This window comes from Odocoileus virginianus, chromosome 10, assembly GCF_023699985.2.
Source record: "Odocoileus virginianus isolate 20LAN1187 ecotype Illinois chromosome 10, Ovbor_1.2, whole genome shotgun sequence".
Lineage (NCBI taxonomy): Eukaryota > Metazoa > Chordata > Mammalia > Artiodactyla > Cervidae > Odocoileus > Odocoileus virginianus.
In genome coordinates this window covers 68,508,093-68,530,864 of record NC_069683.1, presented here as the reverse complement: position 1 = coordinate 68,530,864, position 22,772 = coordinate 68,508,093, and the positions used below count along the sequence as shown (strand labels likewise).

General features: G+C 41.8%; 1 protein-coding gene across 1 annotated transcript in view; it reads left to right on the top strand.

The window, feature by feature from the left end:
* Window positions 1-6,355: 6,355 nt before the first annotated feature.
* MMP20 (matrix metallopeptidase 20) overlaps window positions 6,356-22,772 on the top strand; it is a 57,203-nt gene continuing 40,786 nt past the window's right edge. Inside the window, exons 1-5 of the mRNA XM_020883416.2 lie at window positions 6,356-6,481; window positions 14,023-14,270; window positions 18,339-18,487; window positions 20,553-20,678; window positions 21,461-21,622. Coding sequence (XP_020739075.1) covers window positions 6,356-6,481; window positions 14,023-14,270; window positions 18,339-18,487; window positions 20,553-20,678; window positions 21,461-21,622 — 811 coding nt within the window. The remainder of the gene's footprint in view (window positions 6,482-14,022; window positions 14,271-18,338; window positions 18,488-20,552; window positions 20,679-21,460; window positions 21,623-22,772) is intronic.

Genomic DNA, 22,772 nt, shown 5'->3' with positions numbered 1-22,772 from the left:
GTGCACCAGCTTTGGGTGCCTGGCTTCATGCATCAAACCTGGACTGGTGATCTATTTCACATATGGTAATATACATGTTTCAATTCTATTCTCTCAAATCATCCCACTCTTGCCTTCTCCCACAGAGTCCAAAAGTCTCTTCTATACATCTGTGTCTGTTCTGCTGTCTTGCATGTAGGGTCATCGTTACCATCTTTCTAAATTCCATATATATGCATTAATATACTGTATTGGTGTTTTTCTTTCTGACTTACTTCACTCTGTATAATAGGCATTTTTCTTTAACAATTGGACCACCAGGGAAGCCTCCCTTGTAGCTTATTTTATACCTAACGGCTTGCACCTCTTCCTCGCCCCCAAACAGCCCCTCCCCCTTCTCTCTCCTCACTGATGACCTTATTCTGTATATCATCTGTATATCTGAAATTTTCACTATTTTTTTTAAGCGTATGGTTGAATTAGAGGAAGATTTACAAACACATTTATGTATAAGACCCTCTGCCTTAACCCTACTGCTGTCATTTCTCCAGGTATTCTCTTTTGCCTTTATGTACAAATATTTTTTTAGCAGACAGAAACAAATTTGCCCAATTTTGTGATTTCCTTTTTTGGTTGAAATTGTTCCTTTAATATTTTATGCATTTCTGTTTCCTTTCTAATGGCTGAATTATACAATCTTGAGTTACCATCACTTACATAACCACTTCCCTATTTTTAGACATTTAGGTTGTTTCCAAGTTTTTGCTGTTATCACTAAGAATAAAATAAACACTTTGGCTTTTATTCTTTTAAATTATATTCTCAATGAGAATTCTGAGGATTACACAAAATGTTCAAAAAAGTATGAACCCTTATATGGTTCTTGATACATAGTGATTTTAGGATTATATCAGTTTGCACCATTTTCACAAGTCAGACATTCAAAGTGGAGTATGTTTATTTGAGAAGTATAAAAGAAAGACTATATAATGCTGGTGGCTGCTTTGCTAGGAGCCTGTCTCCCTTGCAAGGCATTCTCCCAGACTGTGCCTGAACCCCTCAGAAGTCCAGAAATCCAGTCATTTATCAAAGCTGAATTCGCTAGAGATTGAGATGCAGAAACCGGGAATGTAGAAACCAGACCTGGGAGTGCTAGGGAGCTGCCTGGCAGCTGGAGTCAGCCAGGTGGTCCTCTCCTAGCCAACTCGAACCCAGCGTTCCCGAGGACACTGCGTGGCCCATGCACACATGTGTGTGTGCTTCCTATAAGTGTCAAGAAGACAGATATTGAGCTCTGGCAAAATGGATTAAAATCACAGAGCCATCAGTTAGTATCTAGAGATATTTCAACTAATTATTTACCTCCCTAAGCCTAAAGTGTCTTCATTGGAAAAATTGAGTGTTCTACACTTTTGGGGGAAGTGTACATAGGGTGCTTGGCTCAAAGTGTGGTGTCTAACAAGGGTTTAATAATACCTTAGGGTAATGTTACACATGTTTGTTTGATTCACCATATGGGTTAAGTAAAATTTATTCCTCTGAGGACAATCATTTTTCTTATTCTTAGCTTTAATCATTCATTCATTCATGAAATCATTTATTCAACTATTTATTGAATACCTATTTTGTGCCAGACACTGTTTTATGTACTAGAGATGTTGCTGCAGAGAAAATATAGAGTCCTTACCCTTATGGTGCTTACATTCTAGTAAGTAGTGCCTGTACATACTACATTCTAGTAGTGTAGCGTGTGTCAGACAAAACACACTTAAACAGCATATAGCGTGTCAATATGTACATTTAGTGATGCAATGCTTTGCTTTTCCCCACACCGGTTGTTTTAATCAGTGGTCAATTCAGTAACCAATGGTATCTTAGAAGTTAGAAAATACCATATGTCCATTTTTTTATTAATTAATCACAGTATTTCTGGGGGAATTTTTGCAAATCATGGCAAAAAGCAATTCTGAAACCTCCTATTTCAGAATTGGACTGAATACTAAGCTTCCATAAGCCATTTGAATCCTCTCAACCTCCCTCTGAAATAGATATTACCCCGCTCCCTGATTTTATAATGCAGGAGATCGTTTAGGAGGGTTCACAGATTGTAAGAGACATTTTCTGGGTTTGGTTATGAGTTGTTCTTTGACTGCCTAGCACCAGTTTTCTCTCTGGGGGATATAGCCATTATTTACATAATACATATGTATAATCAGTGATCTCTGCGGAAGGTGTCCTGCCGCTTCGTGTGGAGACAAGCTTGTGGACTCTGAACATCAAGGTAAGAACACTGACCAAACCTAAGCAGCAGAACCTCTCATTAAAGACTCTGAAAGTGGTGGGAGAGAGCAAAAGACAATCAGAAACCAGAGCCTCGCAGCACTGGCCTTGACTGCCCAGCCGGGCCTGTGCCCGGCTGTAAGGTGCCAGGGTCCCAGCCACAGAGCGCTCCTCGGCTTTGGTTTCTGCTGCCCTTATTTCTGCTGGTTCTCCCAGCCTGATGTGCCGGCCTTCCTGGCAGTCTTCTCAGATGCCTGGTATCCTTTAAAAACTGAATCATCCAAACAGATTTTCATAGCTTGAAACTTAATAACACTGACTAATAATACATTTAGAAAATGACCAAGTCAATATTTAATTTTAGGTCTGTCTAAAAACAGAACCCCTTAAGTAAGTCAGCTGGGCAAGCAGTAATTTATTCAACAATTATTCATTATATGCACAGCAGGCTCCATCTCAGCAACCTAAATGCTGTGGATTTACTAAAACCCCTATGGAATCAAGGGCTTCCCAGGTGGCACTAGTGGTAAAGAACCTGCCTGCCAATACAGAAGAAGTAAAGGATGTGGGTTCGAGCCATGGGTTGAAAAGATCCCCTGGGATAGGAAATTGCAACCCACTCCAGTATTCTTGCCTGGAAAATCCCATGGACAGAGAAACCTGGTGGGCTATCTTTAATGGGATCGCAAAGAGTCAGACATGAGTGATCACGCCATGGAATTGAATTCAGCAAGAGTCTAAAAAAGAGCAATTATTTGCAGTGAACTTGATTCTATAATTTGAAATACTTAGTCCCTTACATTAGTGGTATATTGAAACCTAATTTCTGTATAAACTTTCTACAAAGTCTGCAGGATCCCCAAACATCAACCCAAACATCAGTAAACATGAAACAGATTGTCAGCCTCCAATGTGCATATTATCTTTATCACCCAATTTTTCTATAGATACTATGCTTTCCACATTTCTCTGGGATATGGTCTTTCATTTTATCATATTTTAGTCATTGACTTGCTGTGATATGACTTTTTTAGGTTGGAATGATTTGAGTTTAACTTAGTCTTGACACAAAAATTGTAGAAAGCAAACTTTTGCTCCCCTGTGAAGAGAAATTATCTTCTAGGATGAGAAAATACCTAGAAATTATCAATTTTTGCACTTAATAATCAAAGGGTCATACTTGGGAGTATTGGGATTTATTGAGTTCATGCAAATGAAAACTGGATGCTGGAATCTTCTAGAAATATCTAGATCATACTTTGTATTAGTTGCTCAGTTGTGTTTGACTCTGTGACCACAGGGACTTCGGCCCACCAGGCTCCTCTGTTCATGGAATTCTCCAGGCAAAAATACTGGAGTGGGTTGCCATTCCCTTCTCCAAGGAATCTTCCCAACCCAGGGATCCAACCCAGGCCTCCTGCATTGCAGGCAGATTCTTTACCATCTGCGCCACCAGGGAAGCCCAGATCATACCTTATAAGCAGTTATTTTCTTCAATTTGCATCCAAAAATGGAATTTTGTAAATTCTTTGGAGTTCTGGAAATGAGAGCATTTTCTCTCAATTGGTCCAAAACTTCTTGCTACCATTCCTCCACTTCCTATCGGCACTGGACCATCATGATAAACTGGAACAGTAGTGTGGGGAGAAAACAGGTGAATGAGATGATCAAATGGAGGGAAGTTTGAAGGACTCATTCATTCTTTGTTCTTCAATTGTGGCAGCTGCTTGAAGTTACAGTAGTAAGTAGTATACTGTAGAAGATAGGAGAATATATTGATGGAAATTTTGAATGATTATTGTAATAGTCTTTTCCTTTCCTCAGACCAAAAAGTGGCAACGAGTATATGTGTTCATTCATTCATTTATAAAACAACCTTAAGTGAGACTTGTATCATTCATTCTTCAAGGAACAGTATAATTCAGTTAGTTGAACTAGTCTACTAGATCTGTGATTTTCTTTTTTGTTCTGAGGATCATGTTTTGTGTATCTCACAGCATATAATGGAGATGATGTTCACATGTATAACAAATTCTCATCGAGCACCTGAGATTATTCACCAGACCCCCAAACATGGCCTGTAACTCCACTATTTTCTCTTCATGTAGGAAAGTATTTAACCATGCAACAGAGCAAGAGAGAGATCACCTAGGAGTAGGCTTGAATCTAATCATAGTTATTCTAATATCTAACTAAGACATTCACATGTTTTTATCACCTAACAAATATTAGTGTTAAATTATTTGCAACAGGCTTCACAAATGGCTTTAAATACCAGAAATGCCACACTGTTGCAGACGGCAAGGGCGATACTGAATACTTTCTGTGACCAGGGATGTTTTTGGCATTTTGTGTATCTTGTTCATTTCATAATCCTGTTCACTCAATTACTCCAATGGTTTTCCAAGCATGCATCAGAATAACCTGCACAGCTTGTTAAAACATATCTCCTAGGCCCCAGTCCCAGAGTTTCTGACTTAGTACTTCTGGGTGGGGCCTGAGAATTTACATTTCCAACAAGTTTCCTAGTAATTCGTTGACTGAGTCATTCATGTATCCATCAGTCAAACCAGGCAATCCTAAAGGAAATCCACCCTGAATAGTCACTGGGAGGACTCATGCTGAAGTTGAAGCTCCAATACTTTGGCTACCTGATGTGAAGAGCTGACTCCTTGGAGAGGACTGTGATGCTAGGAAAGACTGAGGGCAGGAGGAGAAGGGAGTGACAGAGGATGAGATGGTTGGACACCATCATTGGCTCAATGGATATACGAGCGAGCTCTGGGAGTTGGTGATGGACAGGGGACTTGGCATGCTGCTGTCCAGGGCATCACAAAGAGTTGGATACCACTGAGCAACTAAATAACAGCACATCTATTCAAAGAACATTAATTAAAAGCCTACCTGATGCCTGGGATCAAAGTAAAAAGATAAATTGAACATTATTTTGTAAAAGCTGATGTCTACTGAGCACTCTGCTTTGTTATGACCTGATTTACTCCTTTATAATAATTCTTCAAAGTAGGCACCTTTTCCCCCATTTTTTCAGGAAAAGTTTCATAGCTGAGAAAGATTAAGTAACCTGCTCAAAGTCATATGGACAAGTGTCAGAACTAGCATTTGAACCCAGGTCTACTGGATGCGAGTGGTGCCCACAGACATCATGCTACATGCTATGCTATCTCTGTAATGTGATGAGCTTGCACACAGTATTACTGTTAGTCTTTTGCAGATTTAAACAAATTGATGTTCAGAGGTTACATAACTTGTCCAAAATCACACAACTAGAAAGTATCTTAAAATTCAATCTCAATTTGTTTGATGCCAAAGTGATTTTGCACCATTTCTGCATGCATTTCTGCATTTTCTTAGTCAAGATCCATCTAAATCAGAGCCAGGAACAAGAGTATGACTCTAGTTAACCAGAGTGCACAGAGAAGGCAGAATTTAATGTCTCAGTTAACAAAGAACATCTCTCTTGCGCTAACTTATTCAAAAGCTTTCTAACAGTTACCAGTGTACCTTGCACCCTAAGTCAGCACAGAATAATGTACTGTTTCCTTGATGACTCAGGATCTTACGTGTCCCAGCACCATCATTATAAGCAGCATTCGTTTCTGAGAAACATCCAGGTGGATGCAGAAGGTGATTGGGGTGAGCGTGTGGGGAGCCCAGAATTACTAAGGACAAATTAAGGTATATTCTATTTATTTACCTTGCCTGCAAGTAGAATGGACAAGGCCCCAAACTGAGACTTATCAAAGGTTTCAACCGAGATGGGTTCAGATTAATCATGTTTACTGCAGTTCGTGGAATTATTAATAGCTGACAAGCTACGTTAAAAGTGACTGTTTTTCCTCCTATTGCCACTTGATAAATGGCAAAGAATGAAGCTTTCCCTGACTCCTGTGTCCTACTGTGTTACCCCGTCATCAGGGGAGAAAGGAGCTGTATAATTACCTTTTGAGACATGAATCATCCTTACTCTGAGGCCCAGACCTGTTTGACTCTATAAAAGCAGCTCAAGGTTGAAGTGCAAACATGCACTGTCTCGCGTCCCCCAGGGTTGCTATAATTACCCATCCACCAAGAGGAGATGAAGGTGCTCCCTGCATCTGGCCTTGCTGTCCTCCTCGTCACCGCTCTGAAGTTTTCCACCGCAGCCCCCTCCCTGCTCACGGCCTCCCCCAGGACCTCAAGGAACAACTACCACCTTGCACAGGTTTGTGAATCTTTGCACAATTCCCTCTTCCCCCTCCAGCCCCAGAAAATCTAAAGGGGATAATAAGAAAAGCATGAAAATCTGTTATGGTTTTGAAATCGTCTTCTAAGTCCACTGAAGTCTGATGGATATGATTCCCTGTACAGCTAAGACTGGTGTCTAGTACACGCTGAGTGTCTGTGTTGCAAGATTGCATAAATAAATAAATGAATATCTATCCAGGTATTTTGCTGCACACAGAATTTGAGGGGGCTTGCAAAAATACAGGCATTACAGAAAGACAAAAGAAGTGTTTGGGAAACAACATAGAAGGAAAACTAAGGGAAGAAAAATAAAAAACAAAGTTTAAGATTTGCACAGTAGAGGTGGATTGCAAATTTAGCGCTAAAATTCCTAACAGTCACAACAGAAAGATTTCCTGTGTTCACTTTTCAGAAAAACAGCTCTTATACTCATGGCAAATTTGATCAAAATTTGGAGTGAACCAAATTTTTCTTGGATCCCAACCCACTTCTCATGCCAAGGTCTTTCCTCTCTAAAGCATATTCCCAAAGTCCCTTATTTACTTACACTTTCTGTACCTTTCTCTTTTAAAATCTCCCCAAGTGACTGTTGGCAAGGATCTAATACAAATAATTCATTCAGCATACCAGAATTCCTTCAAAGACTAAGAGTGACTCAAAGTGATTCAATGTATATTTGCTTCCAACTGTTTTGGGGGTTTTTTGAGGGGGGGCAGGGGGGGAAGGGATTTTTTGCTTTTTTTTTTTTTTTTACATTTAGAGAAAAGGCAGCAAAATTTAGCCTAAAGAAATAAATCTTCGATGGAGGAATTTCCAACATTAGTGAAAGGTGTGTAGTGAGACTTTTTGCACCAGGGCCTCTGTTTTGTGTATCTGTCACACAGACAGCACACTTGTGACCGCAGCCCTGCTGGGGACTGCTTTCCCACCTGCCAGGCTACACTCGTGGGCAGCTTTGCAGAGCTGATCTTCTTACTCGTGGGCAGCTTTGCAGAGCTGATCTTCTGTATACACCGCGTGTCCCTCCTGATGCTCATGCCATGCTTCCTTTCTAACTGATCAGTCCCCCTGCCCACCGGTCGTTCCACGTTTTGAATATCAGCCCTCCATATAAACAGCACAGTGGATGCCGAGTACGGACCTGTTGAGCTGAACGTTCTTTGACTTGAAACCACTTTCAGACGAACTAAATTCTAAGTAACATATCTCAGAATACTAACTGGGTCTATTTCCAATGGTATTTTGCCACCAGGCTTTGTCTCCCTTCTCCTGACATGTAATTGTCACTTACCCAGTTTCATGCCACTCTGATTCAGACAACTAGTCTTTGGGCTCTCCAGAAGGAGTGTCATGCTGAGATTAGAACTGATCTGGTGGCTGAAAAATCATGGTTTTGTCCGGGTTTAGACAAGCTATGGTCATGGGGCCCAAATCAGCCACCCTTGTTTGTTTACAAATCTTCTACTCCATTTGTACCACAATGGTGGAAATCACGTGATGAAACAAAAATATTAATTATTGGACTTTCAGAAAACAGTTAACTGACCCCATAGTGGTCTAGGCAAGAATAAGGTCAGTGAGCCTTGGAATAAATCTATCCTTGCTAAGGGTATTGGGAAAGAATTAAGTGTTCTTGGAACGTTAGGGATCTCTAGTGACTCCCTGGGGCTTCCCTGGTGACTCAGATGGTAAAGAATCCGCCTGCAATGTGGGAGACCTGGGTTTGATCTCTGGGTCAGAGAAGGGAATGGCAACCCACTCCAGTATTCTTGCCTGGGAGATCCCTTGGACAGAGCAGCCTGGCGGGCTACCGTCCATGGGGTCGCAAAGAGTCAAACATGAGTGAGCGACTGACACTGTCACTTTCACAGTGACCCCTTATCCTTCCTCTCCAAAGCAAGCCAGCCCCCTGCAGTCTCCCTCACGGCATACTTGGAAAGACCTTCGACCAAAGAGCAAGGAAACTTGTTGACACCTGGCAAACAGGCCTTCTCCTGCCTGCAGTGGCCCTAGGCATCAGCTCTGGGCAAGAAAGGGTATCACTCTTCAGCAGGCTGGTATGATCTAGCCAAGCCTCCCAAGTGCATCCCAATGACTAGAAAGAATTACTGTCCCACCTTATAGTTTAAAGAAATAGCTAACAACTCAGGCAACAATACAACAAATGAAACAACATGAAAATAGACTATTTCATAAAACAGCATAAGTTTATTCATTTAGCAATTATGTATTGAATGGCTTCCCTGATAGCTCAGTTGGTATAAAGAATCCACCTGCAATGCAGGAGACCCCAGTTCGATTCCTGGTCGGGAAGATCCACTGGAGAAGGGATGGCTAAGCTGGTAAAGAATCCCCCTGCAATGCGAGAGACCTGGGTTTGATCCCTGGGTTGGGAAGATCCCATTGAGAAAGGAAAGAGTATCCACTCCAGTATTCTGGCCTGGAGAACTCCATGGACTATATAGTCCATGGGGTCTCAAAGAGTCGGATATGACTGAGCGACTTTCACTTTCACCCTTTCACTTACTATATGCTATGTGCCAAGGTATGTCCTAAGCACTGGAGAAACATCAGTGAACAAAACAAGTAAAGTTCCTGTTCTTCCAGCACTGACATGGGGGTGACGGAGGAGTGGGAAGGGCTGGGAGGAGACAAACCAGGCAATCGATAAGTGTCCATGTGATGTTAAAAAATAAATTTACCAGGATGATAGAGAGTTACTAGGGCCCTGGAGGGGGAGGGGGGCATTCTCACCTGAGTAGTCCAGGAAGGCTTCTCTGAGGAAGGGACATTTGCAGTGAACCTGAACTCTGGAAAGAACGATGTGGACCTGAACTTCTTGGTCGTGTGAAGATCTGGAGACAGAGCTGTCCAGGCAGCGGAAAGAGTGAGTGCAGCAGCCTGGGGCAGCAGGCCAGATGGCAGGAGGACACCGCCGAGTCCAGAGTCAGGCCAGCACACAGCGGGGCCTGGGAGTCCAGGCCGGGCTAAGTACAACACCCTGCTCGCTTCTCTCTGGATCGCTCACCAAGAGAGGGCAAATGGTTTCCTGTGCCTGGGAACTCCAGGCAGGAAGTGTTTCCAAGTGCTATTCACTTCCTCCACCCAGGAACGGATAGTCTGTTCTTGAAAAGGTAAACAGATTTTTAATTGATTCATTTCATGCTCACTTGTATCTTTTCAATTCTTATTGGCTAATTATCAAAAGGCTTGGAAAATGAAATAATTAGTCTCATCGTCCAGAGTTTTAGCCTATTGTTTGTTTGTTTTTAAATAGCAATATCAATATGACATTTAATACAGGCTGTTAAGTTGTCCTTAAAATAATAGAAGCTTTTACTATCACATTATTATGAACTTAAAATTGAAAAAATAAAAATAAAAAATCTTCCGAATACAAATTGTTAAATTCAGGGGCCTTTACTACCCTTTTACTTTCTGTGCATAAATATATTTTTAAATCATCATTATACTCAAATTTTGGTTCCTTCCTTTTTTATTATTATATCATAATAAACTTTGATGTTTATATGTTCATAAACATCATGTTTAAAACTGACAAATATTTCAGAAAATAAGTGAGCTATAGTTTGTCCCATTTATATTCTTGGATACATGGAATATTTCCACATGAATAAGATTTCTGTGAACATCTTTGTACATTAGCTTAATCTAACAGATTACTTTTTCAGGATAGATTTCCAGAAGTGGAATTAGTGAGTAAAAGGGTAGGAACATGTTAAGGTCTTTCGATCCATTTCAAAGCATTTTCACACTGAGCATCTCATTGGATCCTCACCTTGGTGTGGGAAGGATAGACACTGACCCCATCTCATAGATGAGAAAACTGATACCAAAAGAAATTACAGGAATTGCCCACACTTTTTAGAACCTAGGATTTATCATGCTGAAAATTCACACAGTTCCATTTCTGTGACTTTGCCAAAACAGAAAGAAATGTTGAAGAAATCGTATCTTGAAGTTTATATTCTCTTGAGGAGCACTTAAATCTGAGCTTTAAGCTCACTCCTCCCAGGAGGGACACTCGGAAGGCACACTCAGTAAGAGCTGGGCGGGATACGAGCTTCTGGGCCTGCTCTCCAGGCCTCTGCTATTCCGCTGGAAAGAGGATCACCCAAACACCAGCGACAGACTCCTGTGGTTTTCCCAGTGAGGATGAAGAGGTGGAGGCACGTAGGAGAGTTCTGGGGAGGCTGAAATCCTTGACCCAGCTGATCCCACAACCAAGAGCTGAGCCAACAGCACACAAGTGTTAGAACAGAATGCACAGTTCTAGGTGAGCACCTTTGTGCCTAACTGAACATTTTGACTCTGGAAAGCATGCTAAAACCTCGTCAGTAATTTTAGCAATAAAGTGCACAGAAAATATTGGCCTCTCTGTACCACAGAACATCTGATAATTCTTCAAAGAAGCACATTTGCTATATTCTGCCTAAAGAATAAGAGCTCAAATGGTAACTGAACATCCACCCTGTGTCTGGAACTGGGTCAGGCCATGGCCATAACTGTGAAGGCATCATCATGCCCAGCAGGGAGGACCGTGAGACCCCCGAGTGGGAGTGAGGAGAAGGCCATGGGCCGTGTGCACGGCGGCCGGTGCTCCATCCAGTAAGAGCCGTGTCCCGCGGGAGCACCCAGTGGGGAGCAGCTCATCCGATCACCGCAGCAACCAGTCCTCGTGCTCTAAGGAGAAATCATTACTGATTCTACCTTTACTTCACTGAAGATGGTTTGCATCCTATTTACTATCACTGGCCTTAAACTTCTTGAGCTGCAGGCCTAGCCTCTTATGCGCATTTTGAAGAAGAACCATTTTATTCTGAGAATTTTATAGGTTCATAACAAACATATATATAAAACATATATGATTTTAAAAGTATTATTCTTAATTCCATCACCAACATATAAGAACTGTTAATCCCTTAGTTTATATTTTTTGAAATAGTTTCTATGACTTGGGGCTGGGACTAGGATGAAGGACTGTCACTGAAGGTTGGATCCTATCTTTATTTAAAATTTTAATTTTTTTTCCACCATGAATTTTTTTTGCCTTAATTTAAGTTTTTTCCAAACATATTGCATTTGATATTATGTTTCTGGATCGCTGTGTTTTTGGCAACCTCCCCCCCACTTCCTCACCTCATCCTAGTTTATCACTGTATATCTGTGTGTATTCATGTGCACACATTTCTATTTACAAACTTGGCTTGTACTATAATAATAATAGTGATAAATCTCTTTTCATTTAATGCATATTAAGCATCTTCTTCAGTTCAGTTCAGTCACTCAGTCATGTCTGACTCTTCACGACCCCATGGACTGCAGCACGCCAGGCCTCCCTGTCCATCATCAATTCCCGGAGTTTACTCAAACCCATGTCCATTGAGTCAGTGATGCCATCCAACCATCTCATCCTCTGTCAGCCCCTTCTCCTGCTTTCAATCCTTCCCAGCATCAAGGTCCTTTCAAATGAGTCAGTTCTTTGCAGCAGGTGGCCAAAGCATCTTCTTATGGGACCATATTTTGTGAAATCAAAACTAGAGTTTAGAGTGTAACTGTAACATGTAACCTAACAGGAAACAAAATATTTGAAATTTAAACAGCCACAGAACATGTGGAGCACAGAGCTCCACACAGAGCTCACCTCTAAAGGCTGTAGTTCAGACTATGAGCGTTGTATGACTGCAGCATCCGCTTGAGCAAACAGAATAGCTCAGAGAATCACTATCATCTTGCCAAAAGAATCAGAAACATAAATGCGTATATCAGATCGCTTAATGAGACATGGAAATGAAAGCAAATAGTCACATCTCTATTTCAGGGCACCTCTCCTGTGTTTCAGGGCTCCCTTACCCTTTTTCTCCTCTTGAGTTCTCATCTCACTAAGATTTTACAAAGAACAACCACCAGGGAAGTGAGGTCTGCTCACAAGCAGGCCAAAGACTAAGGGCTGGTTGAGTCCACAGTAAGGACACAGTAAGGACACACAGCACCTTATCTAAACAAGTGAGTCTTACTCCTTTTCACTTTTTGCTTAACAATTACAGCTTATGTTGATACCAAATCTTTGGGATATAGGAAAGGATAAAGACAAATTGTCACCCATAATTTTACAACCCAGAGATAAGCAAGATTAATATTCAGATATATTTCCTTCCATTATTTATGTTACTTATGTTCACTATATTAATAAATTATATATGTGCTAATTACCAATGCATTGACTAGTGTGTTAATTTTAAATGTTAATATACATGCTAACATTATTATTGATATATTAACATACAGATATAATAAACATGAACATAATACATATACGTCATATGATTTGGTTTATGTATGAAATTGTGATTATAATCTGTATAAAGGTTTCACTTCTGCTTTTCTCAGTGTATTGCCATTATACTGAATCATTATACATGCCACTAAATATTTTTCAAAAATGTGATGTTAGCAGGGCCTAGTATTACTTCATATCAATATATAATAATGTATCTAACACATTCCCTATTAGATATTAAGATTACTTCCAAAATTTTATTATTTATACATAAATATATTTAACAGAAATGAATAATACACATAGTTTATATAGAATATAATAAAACACATAGTTTCTGAATATAGTTCATATGATATACAAATAATATTATTTATATACAACAAACACCCAATAACATATAATTTAAACATTTATGTTTAATAAAATGCAGGTATAAATCTTTAGCGGCTTTCTGTTTTCCTGAAACAAGTTTGGTGGATGAAATTCCTAGGACAACAGCAGGCACTAAACCTGCCTTTGCATGACTACGTTATTCACTTCACCCGAGAAGTCATAGAGTGTTTTGAGTGATATATTAGGGGTTTTAAGCCTTTAAATGCAAATGAAAACATTATATTTATGACTAATTTTCTACTATTTGCTTCAAGGGACAAACAAACAGTCCTAGAAAACCTGCCCATTGAAAAACACCCCACATATTGAACACACCTGAATTATTTAAACGTCTCAGCCAGAAAACAGATTGACACCTATTACTTTCACATAATATGAGGCCTCACAGAGTTAAGAACATACTAATCTTGCACAGTGTATAATGAAAAGGCGACTCTAATAGTTGCTTACAGAGAAATAGGATAGTCTTTATTTTGCAAACTGGTAAAGACTTCAATACAAATAAATGGGCTGTGGAGAAAATGTTCACATTATTTTCTTTCTAATTTTTTTTCTCTTAAAATAGCAGTTCATTGTAGAAAAACCACGAAATGCATGCAAATAAAAAAATCTAAAATCCCACCTCCCAAAGATAATTGTTGTTAATAACTTGGACTTATGTATCTAAGCTTTATCTATGCAAATATATCTAATTTTTTTTCAAAAGTGGCAAATGCTGTGCACACTGTCTTTAGCGTAACAAGAATACTGTTCTGTCTTACCTGAGCATGAGTGTTGCTCAGAGCTTGTGCTGTCGACGTCAGCCTGCCTCTCCGTTTCAGGCGTACCTTGACAAGTATTACACAAAAAAAGGAGGGCCCCAGATTGGGGAGATGGTTGCAAGAGGAGGCAATTCCACGGTTAAAAAGATTAAGGAGCTGCAGGCGTTCTTCGGCCTCCGAGTCACCGGGAAGTTAGACCGAGCTACCATGGACGTGATCAAGAGGCCTCGCTGCGGAGTTCCTGATGTGGCCAACTATCGCCTCTTCCCAGGTGAACCCAAATGGAAAAAAAATACTTTGACATACAGGTAATGAGATCGAGTCTTTCCAAATTCACAGAGAAATAGCCTCCCTCTCCTTCTTTTCTTTGAAAAATATCTTCCTTCTGATGTGTATAAAAATCATGACTCGCCCCAATCATAAGAGAGAATGAGAACTTTTTTGGTCTATTCTTTAGACAATGGAGAATTCACAAGAAAACATGACCTCAAGATTGTCGTAATGAGTGGCCATTTTAGGTATGACAATTTTACCAGTTTAGAGACAACACATTTTTCCATAAAGTAAAAGAATCTTGTCTAAGATTAATAACCTGATGGTACCAACCAGTTTTCTTAAAACAATCTTCTAAATTAGAAGTAAGAAATTAATTATTATTAATTCCAGAAATAATTTATTTGCAATTTATTAAATGTCTGCCATAGGCATTCAGTTTCGGAGATAAAGGTAAGTACATCATTTTCCCTCGCCTTTTGGGGAGAAATACAAGCAAATAGCCGCAGCTCCAGGTCAGAGATGGGAAACCACAAGTCCAAGCTGAGAGCTGCGGCAGCATGTGGAGGAGCTACCAGGTCTCCCAGGGATGGCCCGAGACATCCGCGCCTGACCCGAAGGCCACGCGGGAGCTGGCCGCCCCGAGGCCCCGGCTCCCCGTTTCTGCCTCGTCCTCCGCCGCTCCCACACATGAGCCCAGCCCCCGGGGCCATCCTCCGGTTTCGTCCTGCCCCAGGGGGAACAAGGACTGTGCATCACCCAAGGGGACTCACCCAGCCCGAACCGACCCCCGCACTGTGCTCTGGTGTCTCAGGCCTGCGCTCCAGCCCCGCAGCCCGCATCCATTTGCGGGCCCAGTGCTGGCTTCCTTCCCTGCTCGGTCCACCTCCGATAGCCCGGCCGTGGTGCTTCCTAATTATTATAGTGCATTTTACTGTTATCGATGTTCAGGAGGTGAGATACAGCTCTTATCTGTGTGATGGAAGCAATCTGCCGCGGCTCATCTCTTCCCACCTTGACCTTCGCTGGCAGGTTGGTTGCTGAAGAGTGTTTCCAATACTGTAATCAGCAAACCCTGTGAGGGGACGGGGGTAGCTACAGAACGAGCTGTTAAGCTGTCCCAGCACTCCGGTGACTCCTTGTGACAGCTGAGAGCCCAAACCCAAGCAGAGATCTGATGATTCCTCTAGGCCACTTGTTAGCTGCTATGAGCCTTTGAGTCCATAAGGTGGCACTCTGGATACAGCTATTAGTCTCTGCTTCAGTTTAAGAATGCCTCGAAGATCTTTCTTGGGGGGAAAAAAAACACCTAAAAGAAACTGAACGCCCAAGAGATTACGAGGTAAGAGAGGAAATTTTTGTATAAACTCATGAAGTCTTTCCCATCATCTCCTAAACTGTGTCACAGGAAGTTTTCCTAAACTGTGTAAACTTTCCTAAACATTTCCTAAACTGTGTAAACATTTCCTAAACATTTCTGAGCACGTAGTTTGTGATTACGTTTGTGCTATATCACTTCAGTTGTGTCCGACTCCTTGCAACCCCATGGACTGTAGCCGGTCAGGTTCCTCCATCCATGGGATTCTCCAAGTGAGAATACTGGTTGCCACACCCTTCTCCAGGGGATCCTCTCGATGCAGGGATCAAACGCACTTCTCTTTTGTCTCCTGCATTGGCTGGTGGGTTCTTGACCACTAGCGCCACCTGGGAAGCCATAGTCCGTGATTACACACGGCAAAGACAAGGGGATAGATCAAGCTAACTTGGGATTTGAAGTATAGTGTTCTTGTGGTAATATTCTTTGGGCACTCCCCAAAACCCCTCAACACACCCACACTGACCGTCCACTTCCTCCTGAACAACTCTCCTTCTCCTCCGCTCCCCTTCTCCAAAAAAGAGGAATAGAGACTACCTTAGCACTCTGTGTAGCTACTGGATCTCAGAATAACTTCTTTTAACGTAGCCCAGAGGACTGAAAGGACTTCCCTGTAGCTCAAACGGTAAAGAATCTGCCTGCGATGCAGACCAGGATTCAATCCCTGGGTCAGGAAGATCCTTTGGAGGAAGGGAACAGCAGTCCACTCCAGTGTTCTTGCCTGGAGATTTCCACGGACAGAGGAGCCTGGCGGGCTATAGTTCGTCGGGTCGCAAAGAGTCGGACAGGACTGAGCAACTAACACACACGCAGAGAACTGAAAGGGCTTCCCAGGTGGTGGCAGTGGTAGAGAAGCCTCCAGACAAAGCAGGTAGACATAAGAGATGGGAGTCCAATCCCTAAGTCGGGACGATCCCCTGGAGGAGGGCATGGCAACCCACTCCAGTGTTCTTGCCTGGAGAATCCCATGGACAGAGGCGCCTGGTGGGCTACAGTCCATGGGGTCACACAGAGTCGGACACGACTGAAGTGACTTAGCATGCAGAGGACTGAAATAGATAAATATACCCTAGTGCCTATGTGCATAAACTTTGGAGCCATAAAGAACTGGGCTCAGTTCCTGACTAGTCATGAAACATAGAGTGATACTATCACCTCTGAAGGCGGCTTTGAGGGTTAGCGGGTGTACCACATTGAAAAGTGCCTGGAACCGGGTCCAGCCCTTAGCGTGTGTTCCCAGAACGTCGGCTGTCATCACTGCTACTGTATCAGTCTCTAGACCCTCTGGGTGAGGACCTCTGTCCACGTGCTCTTCCTTTCTGGTGCATCCCTTCTCCATGCCTGTTTTCTCCAGCCCAACACACACAGGCCGCTATGTGGGGATGGATAACTTATCTACAATATGAGAGAATTGGGGATGCTGACTATACATAGCCATGACAAAGCACAGATTCATGTTATGCAGTGGGAGCGGCAAATTCGGAAAACACTAACTGGTCCCTTTAATAGTCCCCGTTCCCGCTCTGGACACTCTAGCTCCCTCCTCTTGGACCCAGTTCCTGAAGTGAGAGATCTTATTCCTTCCCTCTCAGTTGCTGGGTTTAGCTATTTCCCTTCCTCTCTGTGGGACATGGTCCCCTCCCCTGGGGCCTCCAGGACAACCACTGTTGATTTCTGGCTGAGACTGCACCACCTGCATCAGAATAGCATGGGACACTTATTAAAATGAAGATTTCTTGATCACGCTTGTGTGTTTAACAAGTTTTCTGAATTGTTATCACAGGTCCTAAACTTTGAGAACAACTGAGTAGGCCCTAAAAAACACTAGCTTTATTCATTAGTTCATCCATTTAGCAAGTGTTTGTTAAGCACCTACCATGGGCAAGGGCCAGGGCTAGAACCTGGAGAAGTAGACTGTGTGTCTGGCTCTCAAGGTGGGCATTTACAGAATTCGCTTCTAACTCTGCACCCACTACTCAACCTGAGCCCAAGGTCCGAGGTTGCAGTTCCTTTCTTTCGCCCTTCCTTTATGGCAGCTTAGAATCCCCAGCCCCTGGGTGCCAGAGTGGCACATCCTAGAAAAACACCAACGGTCTCTACCCACTGTATCCAAAGTGCTCTATCCTTCTATGCCTTCCAAGATCATTGTCAGAGCAGGACTTGATGAAAGAAAGACTTGAGCTTTTTTCAGCCCAAGTGAGCATCCTTGTGACAAGCCACCACTTCCTCTTTAAGATGTACATTATTTTAAGAAAAAACATTCCCCCTTGGCCCTGGGGAAAACCTTCTTGTCTTTGAATAAGAATTTACAAAACCTCAAAGCCCTTTGTCTTTACTTTTTACAATTGAAACATTTTGGTCCCTTTAGGGGAAAAAGATCCCTTCTCAATTAAAACCGCTTTAGGAAAAACGGACTTCTAGCTACTCATAAAGTTACACAGGTATTATTCTTTCCAATTAGTGATGTGTAATAACAACAAAAGTCAAACTGTTTCAGCATCAGAAATCTCAAATTTTTTTTTCACCCCTTCATTTTTCTTATGTTAGCACGTTTCAGTAATGTAATAAAGATGAAAGCAAAATAAGAATCATTATTTTTTAGAAAAATCTCTAAATTGTAGATTTATATTTCACTATTTTTATTTTCAATATGAACTTGACGTAATTCTCACTTTCTTCACTTAGGAGCACTTGTTAAAAGGAAAATGTGTTGCTTCTATATTGACAGAATATCCAAGTACACCCCTTCCATGACCCCTGCGGAAGTGGACAGAGCCATGGAGATGGCCCTGCGGGCCTGGAGCAGCGCCGTCCCTCTGAACTTTGTCAGAGTCAACGCGGGCGAAGCAGACATTATGATCTCTTTTGAAACCGGAGGTACTGTGGTACTTCCTGGATTTTGTCTATTAGTCCAGAGGAAAAATATTTCAATACTTTTCCTCATACAATGTTTAATCCATGTGAGCAGCAAGTCTCAGAGCTGTGAAGGGCAGAGGCCGAGATCATGGCAAAGTCACGACCTTTATCTAGTCAGAAAATAGAGCTGGGGAGTTGTCCACATGACTGAGCTACAGAACAGCCTCGGCATAATCCATTTTCGCCATGACATTGCCCTGTCAGGGCCAAGTTCTGTCAGGTTTAGCTTCTTGATGACTGGGAGACCCTCTGCCCTCACCCCATCCCCATGACGGTGTCCATCGCTCCCCTTCATGTTAGCTGAGGATCTGCCCCCTCTGAATCCTCTCTGAGGGTCAATCCCACAGAGCTCCTGCAGCTTTCCCGGGCAGCGGCGGTTAGGAGGGCGGCTGTCACTGCTGTCTGGCCCACGCTTCAGATGCCTGTTGTGGAGTTGCCAGGCCTGCCACCAGCCTGCACACTCCATCCCTCACTCGCCCCTGTTTCAGAGAAACAGGTCTAGTAGTAAATGAAGGAAAGGCCGTGTAAGTCCTTTCCCTCTCAGCTTTCTCAGAATCAAGGTGAGTATCCCTGCCTCTTTCCCTCCACAGACAACCTTTCTAAGTGTCCTCTTTAAAGTCTTTATCCTAATTTTAATCTGATGTCACTGGGGAGAGACATGCGTAGAAGCTGGGAGAGAGGATCAAGCAAGTCCTGGGCTGGAGCCTTTGAGAGGTGGCCCTGGGGTGACCTGGCCCATGGTGGGTCTCGCCCCTCCTGCAGGGTCAAGGCTACCCCCCGGGGAAGCGGCAGGGCCGTGTGGCTTGGCGCAGCTTTGGGGGTGATGGGGCTAACATCTGGCTCTCTCTTGATCTTCCAAGTTGGTGCTCTGTTCCCTAAAACAAGTGGACTGGGCACTCTGCTGCCGTTTAACCAGGACCTCAGGGCATGTACTGATTAAACAACACTGCCCTGAAACTTGGGGAAGGGTACACCAGAACTTTGATTTGTTGGTTTTAAATAAAGCAAGGTATTCTCACCAAAATTCTGAAAATCTGTGAAATGTATTCTATAATATCCCTCATTTTATCCTTCCTCCTTTTTTATTCTTTACTTTTAAGTAAATATAGATACTAAAACAAAAGCCTATTAAGCTTTAAAAGCTGTAATTTTATAAATACTTCTGTTGCTTTCAGGAGTTTTATGCAAAATTGATAACAAAATTACAGAGAAATTTTCTTTCTTTTTTTTGACACGTCCTTAAATTATATTGGGCTATACAAGCAGAAAGCACATGCTTGTCCAATTTACTATCATTGTCTTAGCCAGATCATATTTTTGTTTTGTTTTTTTGTTAGCAATTTTTTGACATATACTTTATATACAATGTTGTTAGTTTTAGTTGTACAGCAAAGTAATTCAGTTTTATATATATATATATATATATATATATATATTCTTTTTCAGAATTTTTTTCCCTTATAGGTTATTATTACTAAACTATACTCAAAAATGTTGAGTATAGTTTCCTGTGCTATGCAGTAGTTCATTCTCAGTTACCTATTTTATACATAGTAATGTGTATACGTTAATCCTAAACTCCTAATTTGTTCCTCCCTCACTGCCACCCCCTAAATAATACGTTGAAAGCACTTGGCCAACATGTTCACAGTCCAGTGAGTGGACAAGACGGTGGCTGAATAACCATCTGCCTTTCTCCTTTTGTAATCTGCAGCATGGTCATAGTCTACAGTAGACCTTGTGCCAATTAATAGACAGTGCAACAAATACAATAACAAAAGAACATTTTTAAAAATTTGTAATGCTTACTATCTTTAAAATACAAAATATTGCTTTTATTATTTTAATAGATCACTCATTGGCATGTGAGATTTCTCTTACAAAAAATGAATATTGAAAAGTAAATCTATTTGTATGAGAAATGTCAGTGCTACTCAAAAAGTTGTCCATTCCCTGTGATGATATGTACCCCTCAAAATTTGCTAGAAAGACTAAATCCTGCTGGCATTTCTCCCCATATGTCTAGATCACGGGGATTCCTATCCATTCGATGGGCCTCGAGGGACTCTAGCCCATGCATTTGCACCTGGAGAAGGCCTGGGAGGAGATACACATTTCGACAATGCTGAGAAGTGGACTATGGGAACGAATGGTATATATGCACAATTCACCATAACCTGGAAAATATTGTACCTTCTTCTGGGCCTCCATCATGAAACCTTGAGGTTCAACGTCCCAAGCCACCCTTTAACTAGGGAGGCTGGCTAGGAAAAACAAGTAAGCCAAAAATCCAAAAGGGAACACCATAAGGGAAAAGACCCATCCTCAATTGTGCTGTAGATTTGTCTGATCTCTGGTTCACAGGGTATAATCTCGAGAAACAGCAATCCCCTACTCAACACACAGCAGTATTTTTCTTCAACTATGTAGTATTTTTTGTTTCTTATTTGTACTTGGAAATAGGTCACATTCAGAAATGACCTGAAAAGAATTAACACTTTACTGAGAGATGCAATGGGGATGGGTTAAAATTTCTAGAACATCATGCATGTCATCTGGAAACCTCCAGTGTGAAACATGGGTGGATAACAGAGAGCAGACAGGGAACCAGTGAAGCATGCACGGACTAAATCTCGGTGTTACTGCCACTGTTAGTGCTGAAGTCCTTCTTTACGGAGCACCACTGACCATGAACAAAATGCATGGATTTACGTTTCCATCGTCCCCTACCCCAAGCCCCTCCTAGCCAAGGGGGGAAGAACTAGGCTAAAGTCAGCAAAGCTAAGTGCCAGAACACCCTGCCAACATTATAATAACCCAGTTCTGAAAAGAAAATGAACAAACTGATTTGGCATAAATTCTCCTGTGAAGACAGGAAATAGTGAAAATAAAACTCTGTGTTGATGCTGTCTTTTCCTCTCTCACATCATCTAGGTTTCAATTTATTCACCGTTGCTGCTCATGAGTTTGGCCATGCACTGGGCCTGGCCCATTCCACAGACCCGTCAGCACTGATGTACCCAACTTATAAGTATCAGAATCCCTATGGGTTCCATCTCCCCAAGGATGACGTGAAGGGGATCCAGGCACTGTACGGTACAACTGATACACTTCTTTGACTACAGACCCTGAAAGTGACAGGCATTTGGTCTCAGAGCAAAGTGTACTCTGCCAGACATTAACCTGCATAGGTGAAAATTAAGCTAGAAACCACAGCCCCAAATATCCCCTCTTAGGAAGAACTTACTTCCCATATATGAGTATTGCTTTCTTTTGTAAGATGAATATTTAAATTTTACATCTTTCCTCCGAGCATATTGGTCCCTCAATGGCCGTAGAAAATACAATCATTTGTGTGTATTTTGAGTGTTGATCAGGGGTTAGATGTTGGAAGAGGATGGATTTTTTTTACAGCTCATATATATAGTGCTTATTCATTTGCAAATACGTGACTTTGTCTCAGGACTTCCCTGGCGGCTCAGACAATAAAGAATCTGCGGGAGATCCAGTTTTGAGCCCTGGATCAGGAAGATCCTCTGGAGAAGAGAATGGACCTTATCTTCCTAAAAATAGTAATAATGATGGCAATAACTGTGCCATTGAGTCATATAGCCGATCTGCAGTTTACAAATCATGTTCACAGGAGTCATCACATACCATCCTCATCACCACCCTGAGGGATGTAAAATGTTTTGTGCCTTTTATAGTTGAGAAAGCTGAGGCTCAAAGACAGTAACTATCCCAAAATATCCAAAATTATCTGAAATGTTACCATTCTTTTAAAGGTGATAAAGGATTATTAGGAACTTTATATCCCATTTTCCTGAACATAAAGACAAGTCCATTAATCCATGAGAAGAAATCTTGAAACATCACTAGACCTTGACATTTTGTTTGTTTGATGGGTAAAAAGCTGAAAAATCTAGGACGCTGTCTTTCCTGTAAGCCTCAGAACCTGCTCATTCAGCTTTTACTTGTAGGCACTTTTTTCTCTCTCAGCCTAGAGAAGGGCCTACAGAACCCAGCTCCTCCTGCCTTCCTGCATCTGGCCTGTCCGTCTATTGTAGACGTAGGTACACACAGCTGCAGTCAGATCTCACCTGAGGCACATAAAAGACAAATTTCATCCCAAGAAGTGTTCAGCCAGGTATATCCCTTCAGAGGGGGGTCTATGCCAGTTCTGCTTCTCTCTTGAGTGACAGGAAAAAAAAAAAACAAACCTGCATATCTCTCCATATAACAAGCT